Source organism: Monodelphis domestica, chromosome 4 (assembly GCF_027887165.1).
Source record: "Monodelphis domestica isolate mMonDom1 chromosome 4, mMonDom1.pri, whole genome shotgun sequence".
NCBI lineage: Eukaryota > Metazoa > Chordata > Mammalia > Didelphimorphia > Didelphidae > Monodelphis > Monodelphis domestica.
The window spans coordinates 426,502,490-426,520,800 of NC_077230.1; the positions used below are offsets into that span (position 1 = coordinate 426,502,490).

The 18,311-nt window shown below is 39.8% G+C and overlaps 1 protein-coding gene across 2 annotated transcripts in view; it reads right to left on the bottom strand.

Moving 5' to 3' along the window:
* Positions 1-2,996: 2,996 nt before the first annotated feature.
* LOC130458748 (carcinoembryonic antigen-related cell adhesion molecule 5-like) overlaps positions 2,997-18,311 on the bottom strand; it is a 50,242-nt gene continuing 34,927 nt past the window's right edge. For both annotated transcript variants that reach the window (XM_056825369.1, XM_056825370.1), the window contains exon 4: positions 2,997-6,259. In XM_056825369.1, coding sequence (XP_056681347.1) covers positions 5,925-6,259 — 335 coding nt within the window. In that variant the 3' untranslated portion in view covers positions 2,997-5,924. The remainder of the gene's footprint in view (positions 6,260-18,311) is intronic.

Here is an 18,311-nt window from a genome sequence, read left to right on the forward strand (position 1 = left end):
TATTTTTTTATTAAAAACCCTTACCTTCAATACTGTGTATTGCCTCCAAGGCAGAAGAGTAAGGGCTAGGCAATGGGGGTCAAGTGACTTGCCCAGGGTCACACATCTGGGAAGTGTCTGAGGACAGATTTGAACCCAGGACCTCCCATCTCTAGGCCTGACTCTCAATCCACCGAGCCACCCAGCTGCCCCCTTTAATATTATTTTTAACTGCAGCCTCTAGCTCAAAATTTCTTCTTCTATCTCCAAGTGCCTGGCTTCATAATTCCCTTCTAATCATATCTGAATACTTTGGTTTTGCTCCAGTTTCTATTACCTTTTGCATTTCCCTCAAATCAGGTGCTTGTTGTGAGGACTTTAACTTGCAGTGTGAACAGCAAGTGGATTTCTTGTACCTAGTTCCTGCATTATGTTTTTCTCTGTTAGTACTCTCCTGTTTCTTCTTTAAGAAACAGTCTCTAATCAAGTGCCCTTTACGGTAGCAAAAAAAAACAAAAAACACTCCCTAGTTTCTTTTTGCACTGATATTGTCTGGTAACTAGATTTTTGGGAAATAGATTTTGTGTATGTTCTGACCATGTTTAAATTTTTAATTTCCTTCTGTTTCAAATCCTTTTCAGTCCTCTAACTTTTCCTTAAGGTCTTTAACTTCCTTGTTCTGATCTGAACTATTTTCAAATAGGTAACCTGCAGCCTCTCTCAATTCAATTAGGGAAAATGAATCATATCTAGGGAAATAGTTCTTAAAGAATGTCCTCAAACTTGGTGTGCATCCCCTCAGAAACTGTCTACGTACATGGCCAGCTGTCTCTTCATTATCTGCTTCTAAACCTAAGATTGCCTCTGCCATCTCTGACAGACAGTCTATGAATGTGGCAGGATGCTCCCCCTTTTCCTGCCTGATCTTATCAAATTTGGACCATTCACCAGGTTTTGAACAGCATTGCTTAATGGCTTCAAGCAAATCCTCTCTGCACTGTTTAAGGTATGACATTCAGATTGGATTGGCAAAATCCATATCCAATCTTTGATCTACAGTGGGCCAGCTGGTCAAATTACTTTCAGATCTAGTTGTCTCCACAAATTCCCTTTTTTCATGGGAGCTGAAAAGTTCTGTTAAGAGAAATTCAATATCTTCGAAGTCTGGATCAAAGATTCGAAATGCTCTCTTTAGCTCCTTGTGGGTTTTAAAAGGATTGTCCACCAATTTTGGAAAACGACATTTAACAAACTCAAGTTCATGAGGAGTGAATTGTCTATGGTCCTTTGAGTGAATAACACCAGCATTAGTTGTTAGCTTGGTCACTTCCTTCAATGAACATATTTTCTCAGGGACACTAGCAGCCTGGTTCTCATTTTCATTGCTACCTTCAGTTTCCTGAGGTGCATTCTCTGATTGCCCATTGTCCTTGCCCATAACTAGATATAAACCCTTTTCCTTAATGAGTTGTTCAAAAACTGCCTTAATCATTTTTGTCTAAGTTGTTGTCAATGGCCATAAACTTCTCTGCCTTAAGGGGAACTATAAATCTAAAAAATTTCCTCACTTGGGTTAGAGTCTGCAACACAGCCATGAATAGTACATATACTTGTGCCAGGATTTTCCAGAGAATTAATTCATTTTGGAAAGGTAATTGTAACACAGTCATTGTCAAGTTTCCTACATAATCCACAGTCTTCACTACCATTTGAGTCAGTTTGCTGTAAAGAATATGGTAAATCCAAAAGCAAGCGATGGCTGCCAAAACCACCACACCAAAAACTACTTGTTTGAACATTTTTACTATCTTTCCTGCCTGTGGGATTGTTGGGTACTGTCAGATTAAGGTGCCACTTGAAATAGAAGAGTAAATTAACTGAAAACTACTATTGCTTGAAATAGAGAAGGTAAACTGTGGGGAACCTTGTTTCTTCTTACAATGATTGCTGTTCTCTGACTGTGACTAGAGAGCTCCTGCTGGGACCTGAACCTCTTTGGTGATAGTGGAGGTAGGAATGAGAAATGCTGAGGTATGCCACCACACAGGGATATTGGTACACAGGGGACTACTTATAAAGGAATGCCCTGGGGTTTACTCTGGGGTTTGCCTGCTGATTCCTACTGATGGCTGATTCTTCAATCTATTTCCTAACTCCTTCCTCCCTCACTCCCTCCCTTTTCCAACCCTCTCCACCCAGTTCTTCTTGAAGCCTTGGCTCCTTCCCTCCCCACTTGAGTAAACTATAAAGATATTCTTTTCTTTTCCTTTTTCAAGTCAAGGGGTTTATTGGGATAACAGGGTGGGAAACTGAGGTAAGAGGGATGAGGATTTCCCTAATCTAAAGAAGAATTTTAGAAAGTATCCCAGTCACAAACTGTGACTCTAAGACAGTTAGGGAGATGGAGAACAACTGTTTGAATCTTATTTCTTCTTCACCAAGAAAATCTCTTCTTCAGTGTCAACTTCAACTGCTCAGAACCAGAGAAACCCAAAAAAACAAATCAGCTTTACAAAGGTCTTTCAGCCAGGTTCAAACCTCCAGGGAGAGAGTGTGACTTCCAGGCAGAGACCAAGTCCAAAAGCCAAGTCAGCCCCCCTCCCCCAGGGTCCTTTCAGCCAGCTTCAAACCTCCAGGGAAAAATGACTTCCAGTCAGAGACAAAGTTCCCTCTCCACTGTGAGATAGAGATAGGAAGAGAGAAAGGTTTTGCAGGACTTGTGGATCAACATGCAAGAACATAAGAACCAGGATTCCAATGGAATGTCCTCAGTGTGTGGTAGTTGGAGCTGACAGGAGTCAGGGTTTTTTTGTTTTGTTTTGTTTTCTTTTTTTTGGTCTCTGTGTCTCTGACTGGAAGCCACTTTTTCCTTGGAGGTTTGAAGCTGGCTGAAAGGACCTTGGAGAGGGGGAGGTGGCAAACTTGGCTTTTGGACTTTGTCTCTGACTGGGGGACTGACTCTCTCTCTCCCTGGAGGTTTGAAGCTGACTGAAAGATCTTTGTGAAGCTGATTTGGGTTTTGGGTTTCTCTGATTCTGAACAATTGAAGTTGACACTGAGCCATTGTCCTCCATCTCCCTATCTCAGAGTCACAGTTTGTGACTAGAATACTTCCCCAAACCTTTCTAAAATCAATCATTTAGATTAGGGACTTCCTCACCCCCCTTACCTCAGTTTCCCATCCTGTTATCCCAATAGACCACTTACCTGAGAAAGAAAATTAGAATATTTTGTAATTCACTCAGGGGGGAGGGAAAATTGGGAGGAGAAGAGTGGCAGGAGGAAGAGGGTTGGAGGAGGGAGTGAGGGAGGAAGGAGGTTAGGAAATAGATTAGTAGAAATCAATAGACAGATTCCCCAGAGCAGTCCCTTCTGTACCAGTGTCCTTTGTGTGTGGCAATCCCCCATTACAACTAAGCATCCTCAGGTTCTCTCAGCAGTTTCAGGTTCCCATTAGCAGTGCTCTCAAGTCAAAAGCCAGACAGAGAACAACAGTCATTGCTAATAAAGATGTTCTCCTCAGTTACCATTCCCTATTCACAAGTAATAGCTTCTCTCAGCTTATTCTTTATTACACCGGTCAGCTTAAACTGCCACCAACCAGGGACATTCCATTGGAACCCTGGTTCTTGCATCTTGGTCCACGAGACCTGCAAAGCCTCTCTCTATTCATGTCTCTATCACAAATCCAAAGGTCAGAAGAATTCCTGGGTAGGCTGCCTCAGTGTCCTAGTTCCCACCTTGCCAGACCAGATTCCATACCAGGTCACATGCTTAAGAAAACTCCTCTTCTTTGATCTTGTGGTAGTCAGTTGAACCAATGTTAAGCCTTATGCCTTGTCACATGAACATTAGCCACCTCCCATTCCCCATTGCTTGATCCTCCAACAAAAGACTGAGGAAATATGTAGTTCACTGTCTCTCTCTCTCTCTACCACCATCAGAGGAGCACACAGGCTGGATCCCAAGCTCTTTAAGCCGTGTCTCTGAGTCTCTCTTCCTTTGTTCTATTTCCTCTTACTCTATATCCCCTTCACCCATTTTCCCTCACTTTCTAACTCTCCTTCTCAGGTATCCACCTAAGAATATATTAATTTGTGGCTACAGGCAGGCACAACTCATACCTGTCCCAAAGATGTTTTTTTTTCATTAGCGGTAGAAGGTAAAAAGGGGACAAAAATAGATTTTGGTTAATTGGAAAAAATAAATTAAGAAAAAGCTCTTTTAGACTACAGGTGTCAAATCCATAGCCTCCAACATTCCCAGTGCTGCCTGAACCAGGTGAAAAGGTAATTGGGAAATAATTAACAAAAGAAAATAACTCACAGATAATTATATGATAATTTAAAATGTGTGCTTTAAGCATCCTCATGTACAGACTGAGGTCAATAAAATATCATCCCTCCTCTAAAGTATATACTGTTGGAGTCTGACTTCCCCAAGGTCACTTCCCCACTTCACAATTCTATCTCTCCCCTTGCTCTCAATTCAGAATATCCCCAGAGTCAGGGACAGGAAGCTGGGATACCTCTAATAATCGTAACAATAAAACAGCATGAAATAAAAGGCAACTAAGGCCAGAGATGATCTCTCTATGGTCATGATGCCCATTAGTGTGATTATGGAGGGTCTGTCATCTGTACATATGAAAGTCAGACAAGTGAATTAACATATACTGGAGGCTAAAGCCAATAGATCAGAACCAGGTTAAATAAGATATGCTTCCATGTGGCATTTTATGCTACAAAGAGGAAGAATATAGGTCCAATAGTGAATCTCTGGGTGTGAAAGGAGACAAAGTTTACATCCTCCTTTCCATCTCCAGAATTTCCCTGCCAAAGAGGATCAAGGCTAGCCCCATTGCATGACCATAGCTTATACTCCAACCAAGACTAGAAACACTCTGTGGTTCCACAGCAACAAGGGAAATGGACTGCAAGAGTGAGTATGGGGCAGTCATTGAACCTGCAGCCTTAGAAGGTGGGAGAAAAAGAAGGATGTATGTCTCTGGGACAGAATAGAATAATACAATATCAATAATAAAGATGATAATGACAACTAATGTTTTTATTTTGTGTCTACCATGTAAAAAGGATTCCACATAAAATCCTATTATACACAGAACAAATATTATTCATTTTTCCAGATGAAGGAACTGGGGCTGTAAAAGGAGGAGTCATTTACTACATAGATAATAGGCAGAAAAGAAAAGATTCAATCTACGTTTCATGATTCTGATCTCAGGGCTCTTTCTACCACAATGCACTGTGCCATGGGACCAGGGGGGGGGGAGTGTCACTTTTGTCTATTTCTGTCATGCCAGGGAAAGAGAGAGCCCCACACAAAGTTGGTGGCCCAATCCAGATACTCACCATAGATTGTAATATTCTTGGTTGCAGTACGAGTCAAACCAGTGAATAAGTTAGATGCAGTACAGGTATAGGTGCCAGCATCACTCAGGGATGCAATAACAGAAAATGTGGCTGAGTAGCTGATCCTTTGTCCATTCTGTAACCAAGTGAATTGTGCTGCTGGGTTAGAATCAGCAACACAGCTCAAGGTAATATTTGCCCCAGTAGGGTACTCATTGGCTGAATGTACAATTGTGGCGATATCTGGGCCATCTGGAAGAAAGAAAAGGATTCCATATTGAGATTATGGCAGAAATAAGGGGGCATCTCCTAGTCTATAACCCATCACCAAGAACCACTATGTCTCCCTGATCCTCCTTTGAGCTGGGAAATTCACAACTCATCTTCTACTTTTCCAGTGTGGATCTGAACTTGGAAGATCTTAGGGCTTTCTCCAGTTCAGCACCCTGGCTGGCCACCCTCAACCAGAACACATGGCAAGGCCAATTTGGGCTCCCTAAAGATGAAGGGGGTTGGGAACCTCAGAGCCTACCTCTTTAGCTCTCAGAGAAGGGACTGAATTAGCCTGGGCCTCTAGGAACACACCACCAGGCTATAAGAAGGCACCATATAGGAAGAAGCAATATACTCACAGGTAACATTCAGTGTGAATGGATCACTCCTATTCTGAAACAATGGGTTCTCGATTTCACACACATAGGGCCCTTTGTTTTCCGTTCTTCTGAGACTGCTGATAGTGAGTGTCCTGTTATCCGGTGACAGCTGTATCCTGTTACCACCTGGGGCAAGTCCATTTATGAACCACCGGTAAGCGTGAATTTGACCCGTAGCATTGCATGTCATTGAGAAGTCCTTGGTCTCCACTGCAGTATTGTTGGAGGTGATGATGGTAGGTTTGGACAGTGGTGCTGTGCAGGGAATAGACAGAAAATGACTGTATTCGTACTTTTTCTTATCTTATAACCATATAAGTGGTTTGGAAGTGGCCTGTCTAAGACCTTGGCCAGGCTGGGGGCCAGAGACCAAAAACCTGTGATTTCAAAGGCAAAGACACCCCTTTCTATGGTGCAGATCTCATCTCCTCCAGTACTTAAGAAAAGTTCTTCTTCAGTTCTGTGACTGACAAAGACATTCACATGGAGTCCAAGCCCCTGGTGCTCAGTCTTGATGGGCTGAGGCAAGCTGGTCTGGGGATGATAGACCACTTCATCCAGCACCTGGGCTTGGATTTGAGGCCTTTCTAACTTGGCAGAACCACCAAGAGTTTATGATTCCTTGGCCTGGACTTCCAGAAGCCAGGGTCCCTTACCTTGACAGCTTGATAAGGATATTGGGAGCCGGTGGTGTGGATAGACTAAAGTCAGGCCATGGGGAGATTGTGCTCAGAAAGGGAAACATTACTTTAACTCTGTCGAGGAAAGAAAAGGAAAGGCAGAGAGTGGGAATAGATCACTTCTTATCAGGATACAAAAGGATGAGCCTCTGGCTGGGAGTCAGGTGAGACCTGTTTCAAGTCTGGATATATTGAACCCACAATAGCATCTCTAGAGCATAGGACATGATTTGCCCCCAGGATGTCCATACCCTTTACAGAAGATTCTAGAATTCCCTGCTTTGGGATCTTTACTTTCCTTTGGTGTTTCCTGCCCTACAGGATGAGAATGAGAATGTTGAAGGTGATCTTCAAGCTCACATGAGGTTTTATGCTGGGAATCTAAGCTAATGGGGACTAAATTTCCCTGAGCCTTTATGGTCCAAGGAGAGACCTTTCCTGATCTCTAGTTGGAAGTTAAAATACCTCACTGAGAGAGGTATGTGTTGTAATAATTAAAGGAGTTTGGCATAAACTGTTACAGATAAAAGAGTGGTTGCCTTAAACTGTGACCTCAAAGATATGTTTTCAAATCAAAAATATAGTGGTCACCCGGGAAAAATTCCCACATATTAAATATAACCAAGTCAGCTGGGTTTTATGGAGATTTTAATTAATACAAATAAGGAATTAATGAAAGAGAGAGAATAAGAGGAAACAATGAGAAAAGAGATAGGCCAGCTTAGGCCAGCCTAGGCTTTTAAGCCTTAAGAGAGAGATCAGTCAGTCTTTTATCACTCATGTAAAAAATAGACTCAGATACAGGACTACAATCCCCACGAGCCTTTCCTCCACTTCCCCAGAATGCCTTGTAATCTCACCTGGGCCGAGATCGAGAAGGGATTTAAGCTGATTCAAAAGCTTTTGAGGGGGGCTTGGGGCTTTTGGACTTCCGTTTTGCAGCAGGAGCGTCTCTTGCGTGATGTGAGGTTATTTTGTCTAGGCCTCTGGCCTAGGCACATGTTTCTTACTTGTATATTCTTTAATCTTTAATCCTTTAATAAACCTTTAAAAAATATAATACTTCTTGCAGAGAGAAACTAATTTCTACCTGCCTCAATCTCCCCATCTCCCCTAAATTTTAATCTTTACACTCACCACAAGATTTGTCCCAAGCAAGACTCTAGTGTTCAGAGAGATACCAGTTCACCTTTGGCCAGCTCAATCTCCATCTAAGTTCAGCCACCAAGCCCTTCCCATTCATCTTTGGCCATATGAAACCTCTTCAGAGAGAGGTCCTCAGAGAGAGTTTTTCTCTCAGCTTCTGATTTCCTTTTAAAGAGAATTTTCTCCTATGTCACCTCCCCTAAGTTCTCACATCTACCAATCACAGTAGACATTTTCCAAAGGACAAACCATTCTTAATTCACACCTGAGTAGACTAAAACCTCATACCTCTTTTGTTAAGGCTTGTCCCTTACAAGTTGGCAAGTTGCCTGACCTTCATAGGTACTTAGCACCTTCCTAAAAATGGACTTAGCTTAAGGCTTTTGTTTCACTATAAGTATGAGTTAAGTACTTATTTATTGTTCAGTAAAGAGTTTACAACTTTATCTTCCTCTAAAATATGCTTAAGTATGAGTGGAGTAGAGTTCTCACATTCCTGACTAAGTCCCTTCATTGTTAAAATGGGGAATGGTCTTAACCAAGTGTTATGAAGTAGGGTCTGAGAATTTTTAAGATTCACAGTGTGCCAGAGCAATCCCTGGGGCACATTCAGGATCATCAACAGGCTTCCTTCCTGGGTCATCCATGGCCAGCTGTCTTAAAATTAATTTCCAATTTTACAGGTATAAGTGAGAAATATTTCAGCTTCCTTGACCTTTCTCCTTGTTATTTTGGTAGAGCTTGCACTCCATCCCTGGGTCTCCACTGGGAAGTTTAAGGTGAGGAAGAATGAGCCTCCCATTTGTATCCAGTAAAGCCAAGTGAGACTGACCAGGACAGTGACAAATCTGAGGTCAGCTAGCCACCTTTTGTAGTGGGGGGAGAATATGAAGAAACAGTGAGCATGCTCCTGAGCATGAAGGTCATGGTAGGACTTTTTGGAAGGTGTTTTGGCAGCATGAATGGATCCAGTGACTGACATGACATAGTGACTAGTGTTGGACTAAGAGTGAGAAAGACCTGAGTTCAAATTCTTTCTCAAAATGTTACTGGTTGTGCGACTTACTAGCAAGTCCCTATCTGTGTCTCAGTCTCCTGATTTGTTAAATGGGTAAAATAATCTCTCCCTCTTAGTGTTGTTGGATGAAATGAGACCATATATAAAAGCTGTGTATAAATCCCAAGAAGAGCCCAAACAAAGGTTCAGAGGAAGGAAAGTCAGAGTGTGAGACTGGGTACCAAATGTAGACTCAGGCTGTCTGAGCACACAATGCATGGCCAGAAGTATTGTAATGCCTGCTGCCATTTTGTGAAGGGCTAAGGTTTAATGCCAGAACAAGAACACTCAAGGATAGTCTGTAGGCAATAGAGAGTCATAGAGAAGAGACATGAGCACACACATATTTTATTGAAGGGCCAATTAAGGGCACTAGAGATGCTTAGCCCAAAGAAGAAAAGACTTGAGGAGGAGGGGAGACATGTCTCCAAAGACTGGTCAAGTTATAATGGGTTTGATGCCCCTGCCAGGGGATGCTCAGTGGTTACATTGATCAGGGAGGGACTATTTCCTAATGTGTCAGTATCTTTTCTCCTTACAGCAACATTCTGGTACCCTTTTATCTCTTGTCTATCACAAAACAACTCTTTTTTAAAACTCTTACCTCCTGCATTAGAATCAATACTCTGTATTGTTTCCAATGCAGAAGGGCCAGGCAATGGGGGTTAAGTAACTAGCTCAAGGTCACACAGCTAAGAAGTGTCTGAGGCAAGATTTGAACCCAAGATTTCCTGATCCACAGCCAGGCTCTCAATTCGCTGAGTTACCCAGCTGCCCCTGCAGATCAGCTCTTCAGAGGAGGTGATGGCTTCTTTTTCAGAAGGGGCAGGGATTATGATTGGAATCCTGGTGACTAATTGAGAACTCTACTATATTTTGTTAGAAAGATAGGCGAGTAGGATTGTGTGGCCTCTGACTCTTATTTCTCCTAGTCTGCCTCCAGAAATGTGGGAGAAAAATGAAGATGATTCCTCAATTTCTTGACCTTCTCTAGGCCCCTGGTCTCCCTCCCTTCCCCAAGCTTGCCTTTCACACAATATTTACTGATATGGATCTCATTGTTCTTTTCAGGGTTATTCATTGTACCTCCTTTTTTCCCAACTTCTTTCTCAAGCAAAAAGTCTTTACTTTTCTGTTTTTAGAAGATGTGGTAGACCTAGATTGATGTAGCCCCAAAATTAAGGAAATAAGATTTAAGAAGACAGAGCCGAAAAGAATGGAGAGGCAGCAAAGGGATCAGGGATAGGGTAGTCTAGAGATAAAGTGAGATGGAGGAGAGTTTTCAGCAAGCTGTATCTCAAGGAAACTGGTCTATGGGTTTTCCTTGACTACACAGGCCAAACAGCAAACAGTTTTAATGGACTTGACTCCCTTCTCATTTCTCTTCCAAAAATGATTTGGGATGCTTTGCAAAACTGATCTGAAGAGGATTCCTGGACTGACTCTGCAACAGTTATGAGACGCATAAACAGGCTCACACCCAACCCAATCCTTTCTTGGGTGAGGAAGGGCTCCAACATTTGCCCCTCTATAATCAGATGGAAATCAGGCTGGCTCAGTCATCCCTGGCCTCAGATATTCCTCTCTTGCTATTGGTCTCCTTCTGTCCACTAGGTGGAACTACCAGTACAGGAAGGACTCATTAGTACAAAAAGTTTCAGAGTAGCAATTGACACATAATGTGATCTAGGGCATCTTAAACTCTCTAGGGCTGTCTCTGGATACAACTGACTTCAGTTCCCTGGAAAGATCAGGAAATGTCCAATTAAACAGGAAATCTTGAAAATCAAAAAGAGAGTTTAATAAAATCAAAAGAAAATAAAAAACAGAATTAAATAATACTAGGATCTGGTTTTTAAAATATAAATACAATTAAATAGATGAAGCATTGGTTAATTTGATTAAAGATAGAAGAAAACATTATAACCAATAGCAAAAATGAAAAGGATGAATGAGTTAGTAATGAAGTTGAAATTAAGGAAATTTTGAGCACTTATTTTGAGCAATCATGTGCCAGCAAAATTGAAATGTAAGTAAAATAGATGAATACTTACAAAAAAGATTAATTGCTCAGATTAACAGAATTATAAATAGAATATTTAAACAACTCAATCTTAGAAAAAGACATTGAAGAAACCACAAATGAGTTCTCTATGAAAAAGTCCCCAGGATCAGATTGATATACCAGTGAATTACCACACTGAAGGAACAATGAATCTCAATGCTATTTAAACAATCTTAAAAATCTAGGCAATGAGGGCTATGGGGTGATCAGTAGATAGCAGGGCCTAGATTCAGGAGGACCAGGGTTCACATCTTGCCTCAGATACTTTGGATGTGTGACCACGGGCATGTCATTATCCCCCTTTTTCTAGCCTTTACTTCTCAACTTACTTTGAACCAATACTCAGAATTGATTCCAAGATGGAAGGGAAGAATTTTCAAAAATAGGTAAAGAAAGAATCCCACCAAATTCCTTTTGTGATCCAAATATATTTTTGATACCAAAGCCAGTGAAAACAAAAACAGAAAAAGAATTGGAATACTTAAATAATCCTGTATTAGAAATAGAAATTGAACAAGGCATCACAAATGTCCCTAAGAAAAAATCCACAGGGCCTGATGGTTCTATAAGTGTGTTATATCAAACATACAACGAACAACTAATCCCAATATTATACAAAATATTTGATGTAATAAACAAACAGGGAGTTGTAACAAATTCCATTTATGACACAATTATGGTACTGATTCCAAAGCCAGGCACATCAAAAACAGAGAAAGAAAACTATAGACTAATCTCCTTCATGGACATAGATGCAAAGGTCTTAAATAGAATACTAGCAAAAAGACTCCAGCAACTGATCCTGAGGGTTATTCATTATGATCAGTTGGGATTCATACCAGATTAATATTAGGAAAATCATCCACATAATTGACCATATCAACAAGCAAACCAACAAAAATCACATGATTATCACAACAGATGCAGAAAAAGCCTTTGACTAAATACAACACTCATTCCAACTGAAAGCACTAGAAAGTATAGGAATAGAAGGGCCTTTCCTAAAAATAATAAACAGTATATATCTAAAACCATTAGCCAACATCATCTGCAATGGAGATAAACTAGATGTATTCCCAATAAGAGCACAAGTGAAATAAGGATGCCCATTATCACCTCTACTATTTAACATTGTACTAGAAACACTAGCAGTAGCAATTAGAGAAGAAAAAGACATTGAAGGCATTAAAATAGGCAATGAGGAGATCAAGCTATCTCTCTTTGCAGATGATATGATGGTCTACTTAAAGTATCATAGAGAATCAATTAAAAGGCTAGTGGGAATAATCAACCATTTTACCCAAGTTACATGATACAAAATTAACCCACATATGTTATCAGCATTTCTATATATTTCCAATACATCTCAACAGCAAGAATAAGAAAGAGAAATTCCATTTAAAATCACCCTACACAATATAAAATATGTAGGAATCTATCTGCCAAAGCAAACACAAGAACTATATGAACACAACTACAAAACAATTTCCACAAAATTAAAACTAGATCTAAATAATTGGAAGAACATTAACTGCTCATGAGTAGGATGAGTTAACATAATAAAAATGACAATCCTACCCAAACTTATTTATTGCCATACCCATGGAACTACCAAGAAAGTTGCTTATTGAAGTAGAAAAAACATCACAAAGTTCGTTTGGAAGAACCAAAGATCAAGGATATCCAGGGAAATAATGAAAAAAAAATGTGGAGGAAGATGTCCTAGAAGTAGCAGATCTCAAACAATACTATAAATCAGGGGTCATCAAAGCAAAATGGTACTGGCTAAGAGACAGAAAGGAGAATCAGTGGAATAGACTTGGGGTAAGGGACCTCAGCAAGACTGTCTATGATAAACCCAAAGATCCCAGCTTTGAGGACCAAAATCCATTTTTTGACAAAAATGGCTGGGAAAATTGGAAGACAATATGGGAGTGATTGGGTGTGGATCAACATCTCAAACCATAAACCAAGAAAATTCAGAATGGGTGAATGACATGAATGTTAAAAGAAGGAAAATATAAGTAAATTAGGTGAACACAAAATAGTATGTATATATCAGATCTTTGGGAAAGCAAAGATTTTAAGACAAAGCAAGAGTTAGAAAGAATCACAAATGGAAAGTAAATAATTTTTATTATATTATACTAAAAAGGTTTTGTGCCAACAAAACCAATGTAACCAAAATTAGAATGGAAGCAACAAATTGGGGGAATAAATCTTCATAACAAAATCCTCTGACAAAGATCTAATTACACAAATTTATAAAGAGCTAAATAAGTTGTACAAAAAAACCATGCCATTCTCCAATTGATCAATGGGCAAGGGACATGAATAGGCAATTTTCATATAAAAAATAAAAACTATTAATAAACACAGGAAAAAAAGTGTTCTAAATCTCTTATAATCAGAGAGATGCAAATCAAAACAACTCTGAGGTATCACCTCACACCTAGCAGATTGGCTAACATGCCAGCAAAGGAAAGTAATGAATGTTGCAGGGGATGTGGCAAAATTGGAACATTAATGCCCTGCTGGTGGTGTTGTGAATTGATCCAACTGTTCTGGAGGTCAATTTGGAAATATGCAGAAAGGACACTAAAAAACAGTCAGCCCTTTGATCCAGCCATAACACTGCTGGGTTTATACCCCAAAGAGATAATATGGAAAAAAAAATTTGTACAAGAATATTCATAGCTGCACTCTTTGTGGTAGCAAAAAATTTGAAAATGAGGGGATGCCCTTCAATTGGGGAATGGCTGAAAAAATTGTGGTATATGTTGATGATGGAATACTATTGTGATCAAAGGAATAATATACTGGAGGAATTCAATGGGAACTGGAATGACCTCCAGGAATTGATGCAGAGTGAAAGGAGCAGAAGCAGGAGAACATTTTACACAGAGACTGATACACTGTGGTACAATCAAATGTAATAGACTTCTCCATTAGTTCCAAATGCAGTGATCCTGATCAACTCGGAGGGATCTATGAGGAAGAAAACTATCCATATTCGAAGGAAAAACTGTGGGAGCAGAAACACAGAAGAAAAAGAATTGTTTCATTACATTGATGGAAGGGGATATGATTGGGCATGTAGACTCTAAATGATCACCCTAGTGCAAACATCAACAATATGGGAATAGGTTCTGATTAAGAACACATATAAAACACAGTGAAATTGCATTTCAGCTACAGGAAGGGGTGGAGGAAGTAGAAAGAGGGAAAGGATATGATTCTTGTAACCAAGAAATAATGTTCTAAATTGACTATATAAAATTTAAAATATAACTCCATGAAATATTTCAGTAGCTATAAGACTTAAATCCTAAATATTTACATTCGCCACACTCAAGTTATGTTTTACTCCAGAACTGGCTACAAATCATGTTTGTAAATATTATGTAGAAATATATAAAAACATGTTTGAATGGAAATAATTTCCATATGGTGCTATTTCTTTAAGTTAAATAAAGCAACTTTTTTTAAAAGATAAAAAAAAATAGACAAGAGGAGAGTTAATCCTATCTTTCACAAGAGACTGATGACTTAGCTATCCTGATCAATACATTGATCTAAGACATTTTCAAAGGATTTATGATGAAGAAATATACTCTCTACCTCCAGAGAAAGATCTGATGGTGTCTAAATGTTGTATAAACAATACTTCTTTCAATTTCTTTTTTCTTGGCTTTTGTGTTGTTGTTACAAAGTGGATAATATGTACATATGTTTTACATAATTTCATATGTACAAAGGACATCACATTTTTTGTCTTCACAATGGGTCAGGACCAGGTAGGAGGGTGGGAATGCAAAATTTTAAAAAACTGTTATAAGTAAAAATATAAAGAATTTGGAGTTTGGAAGGAAGTTTGAGATTTCCATTCCATTGAGGTCCTGGGATAAATTGGCAAATAGAATCATCTACCTACAATCTTGCAAAAGGTTTAAGATACAGGGTCCTAATTTTTTGTAGTTGCCTTTATTGAATAGTTGGAGGCATTGCCCAGAAGAACAAAAAAGGCAGAAAGTAATAGAAGCTCTTCTTAATGAGGTAATTCCTAAGATTGGATATCCCAGATCACATAATCAAAATGATAATGGTCCTGGCATCACATCACAGATTATTGTCATGATTGCTAATGCTTTGTGCTTAACCAACAACCTTCATTACACCTGGCATCCTCAGTACACAATCAACCCTGTTTGCTTCAGTTTTCTCATCAGTAAAATAAGCTGAAGAAGGGAATAACAAAACACTTCATAACTTTTGGTAAGAAACACCAAATAGGGTCATGAAGACACAGACATGTCTGAAATAACTGAACAACAATTGTTCCTTTTCTGAAAGGGAAATTTTGTGATTCTGAACAATACTGGCTGTCTCAGTCATTTTCTTCCTTTGGTTCCTCTAGTTTGGGACATACTCCTGGAAGGGGGGCAGGGACTGAGTCATTTTCCTGTATCTCAAGTCCATAGCCTAGGGACTTTTTGCTGAGAAAGTGGGTGAAAAATATTGTGGGATAGAGGTGAATGGCCAGTTGTGGCCCAGGCCAGTTAGATGAATGAATGAATGAATGAATGAATGAATGCATGCATGCATGCATGCATGCATGTACCAGTGGACTGATAAGAATAGGATTAGTAATGTGGGAGATGGGGAAGGAGGGAGGAGGGCTTGGCATTCATCCAGTACTACATATCAGCCTTATCATTCAAATGAAGATAATGCTTGTGCTTTGGAACTGTATTTTAATTTAAAATCCAAGATTTTGATTTTTGTTCTAGAAAAGATCTTCAATAAGAAGCTTGCTAACTCCTAAATCCAGGGAATGAACTGTTGCCGAAAGATGCAAAAACATACATTATTACATCAAGAAGATCAAGAATGAACTTTGGATATGGTTGATTGAACTAAAATTTAATTGAACATTTATTGTAAATGTACACATTTATGACAAAAGGGACTGCCCCTAATTTGGCTTTCTGTCATTGTGCCTAGCAAAACATTGGTTTTGCTTTCTTTCTTTCTATTTCCTCCCTTACTACTCTAATTTCCTCTCAGAAAATTGAATATTGTATATATCTATAGTTAGAAGTGCATTTAGGACTACAAGATGATTATGTTAAATGATCAATGGGGAGACTAGTCACCCAGTGATCATCAGGGGGGGATTGTGAATCTTAAAATTTCTCAGACCCTACTTCAGAACACTTGGTTAAGACCATTCCCCATTTTAAACAATGAAGGGACTTAGATCAGGAAGTGGGAACTCTACTTCACCCATACTTAAGCATGCCTTAGGGGAAGATAAAGTTGTAAACTCCTTGCTGAACAATGAAAAGTACTTAACCCATACTTATAGTAAGGCAAAAACCCTTAAGATGTGCCTATTTTTAGATCTAATTCAAAAAGGTGCTAAATACCTATAAAGGTCAGACAACTTGTAAACTTGCAAGGAGCAAAGAGGTGAGAACTTACTCAGGTGTGAATTACTCAAAGTTTAGTCTACTCAGGTGTGAATTAAGAATGGTCTGTCCTTTTTAAATCGTCTACAGTGATTAGTAGTTGTAAGAACATAGGGGAGGTGACATAGAAGAAAATTCGCTTTTAAAAGGAGCTCAGAAAGGGCTCTGGGGAAATTCAGCTGGAAGGAATCAGCTGGAGAGATTGAACTGGGAAAGGCTGAATGGTGGCTGAACTTGATTGAGCTAGCTGAAGCTGAACTGTTGTCTCTCTGAACACTAAAATCTTGCTTTGGACAGATCTTGTGGTGAGTTGATAAAAGACTGACTGATCTCTCTTAAGGTTAGCCTAAGCTGGCCTAGCCTTTTTCTCATTATTTCCTTTCTCTCTCTCTCTCTCTCTCTCTCTCTCTCTCTCCCTTTCTTTAATTCCTCATTTGTATTAATTAAAATCTCTATAAAACCCAGCTGACTTGGGTATATTTCATATATGGGAATTTTTCCCTGGCGACCACTTTATATTTGATTTAAATCAAGACACTGTACTGAAACCATATTTTCTGCGGTCACAATTTAAGCCAACCACTCTTTTAACTGCCACAGTTTATACCAGACCACTCTTTTAACTGTTACAGAACACAATGAGATGCTATATTGCTTAGTAGACTTTAAAATGCTGGGCATCTGGAAACTCTTGTAATTAGTATCATTTCATTTCTCTGTGCATAGAAGATTACTCAGTTTAGGTCAATTCCCTGGGGGTAAGGGATAAAGCTGATCTCAATAGGTGAGCCATTGAAGTGGGAATGACCAGGAGAACCAGAGGGGAAGCAGTTAGAAACCAACAGGGGAAGAGCCAAGATGGCAGCATAGCAGGAGCTTCTCTGAATCTCCTTCTAACCAATCATTACAAAGCATCTCAAGGGGGCAGCTGGGTAGCTCAGTGAATTGAGAGCCATGCCTAGAGACGGGAGGTCCTAGGTTCAAATCTGGCCTCAGACACTTCCCAGCTGTGTGACCCTGGGCAAGTCACTTGACCCCCATTGCCTAGCCCTTACCACTCTTCTGCCTTGGAGCCAATACACAGTATTGACTCCAAGACGGAAGGTAAGGGTTAAAAAAAACAAAAAACAAAGCATCTCAAAAGGACAAAAATCAGAACCAGAGAAATAAAGGCACTCTCCCACTGGTCACAGTGTGAAAGGTAGGCAGTGAGTGAGGATTCCTATGCCATAAAGAAAAGAAACTGCTCAAATCAAAGCACTAGTTGACCACACTTTCCCCCACATCAAATACTGAACCACAGATAATGCCAGGGCCAGGAGAATTTCCAAAGTCTCAGGGGAAGACTGAGAGCACCACAGAATACCCCTGAGGGCTGTGGCTGGCCTTGGCAGTGAGACTCAAAGCTAAATAACACAGTCCTTGCAGCAGGGGAAGCAAAGGGGCAGCCAAAAGGGTAGCCAAAGCAGAGTTGAGGATGATGAACTTAGTGCAAAACCCATGTTGCAGTTGAAAATACAAGAAGCAACAGCTGAGGAAGATAGCCTTAGGAAAAAATGCTTTGAAGCAGGAACTACACATAAAAAAAAAAAAAACAACAGAGATCTACCTGCCCTCATTCAATCCTCAGAAAGGGAACGAAAGATACTCACAAGGCAAAGCCCTTGAGACAGAAGCTAAGAAACCAATGACCACCAACATGCAAGAATACCAATCCTAAAGGGGCAAAAGGAGTTAACAAAAAAAACCATCTTGACCCTGGAAAATTTTTATGGAGAAAAAGAGCAAATGTAGAATATCTGTCTTGTAAAGTGGGTAGAGGAAGTGCACATCATCCTCTTCCTCATTTCTTGCTCTGGGGCCCAGGCGTCTCACATTAAAAAAAATC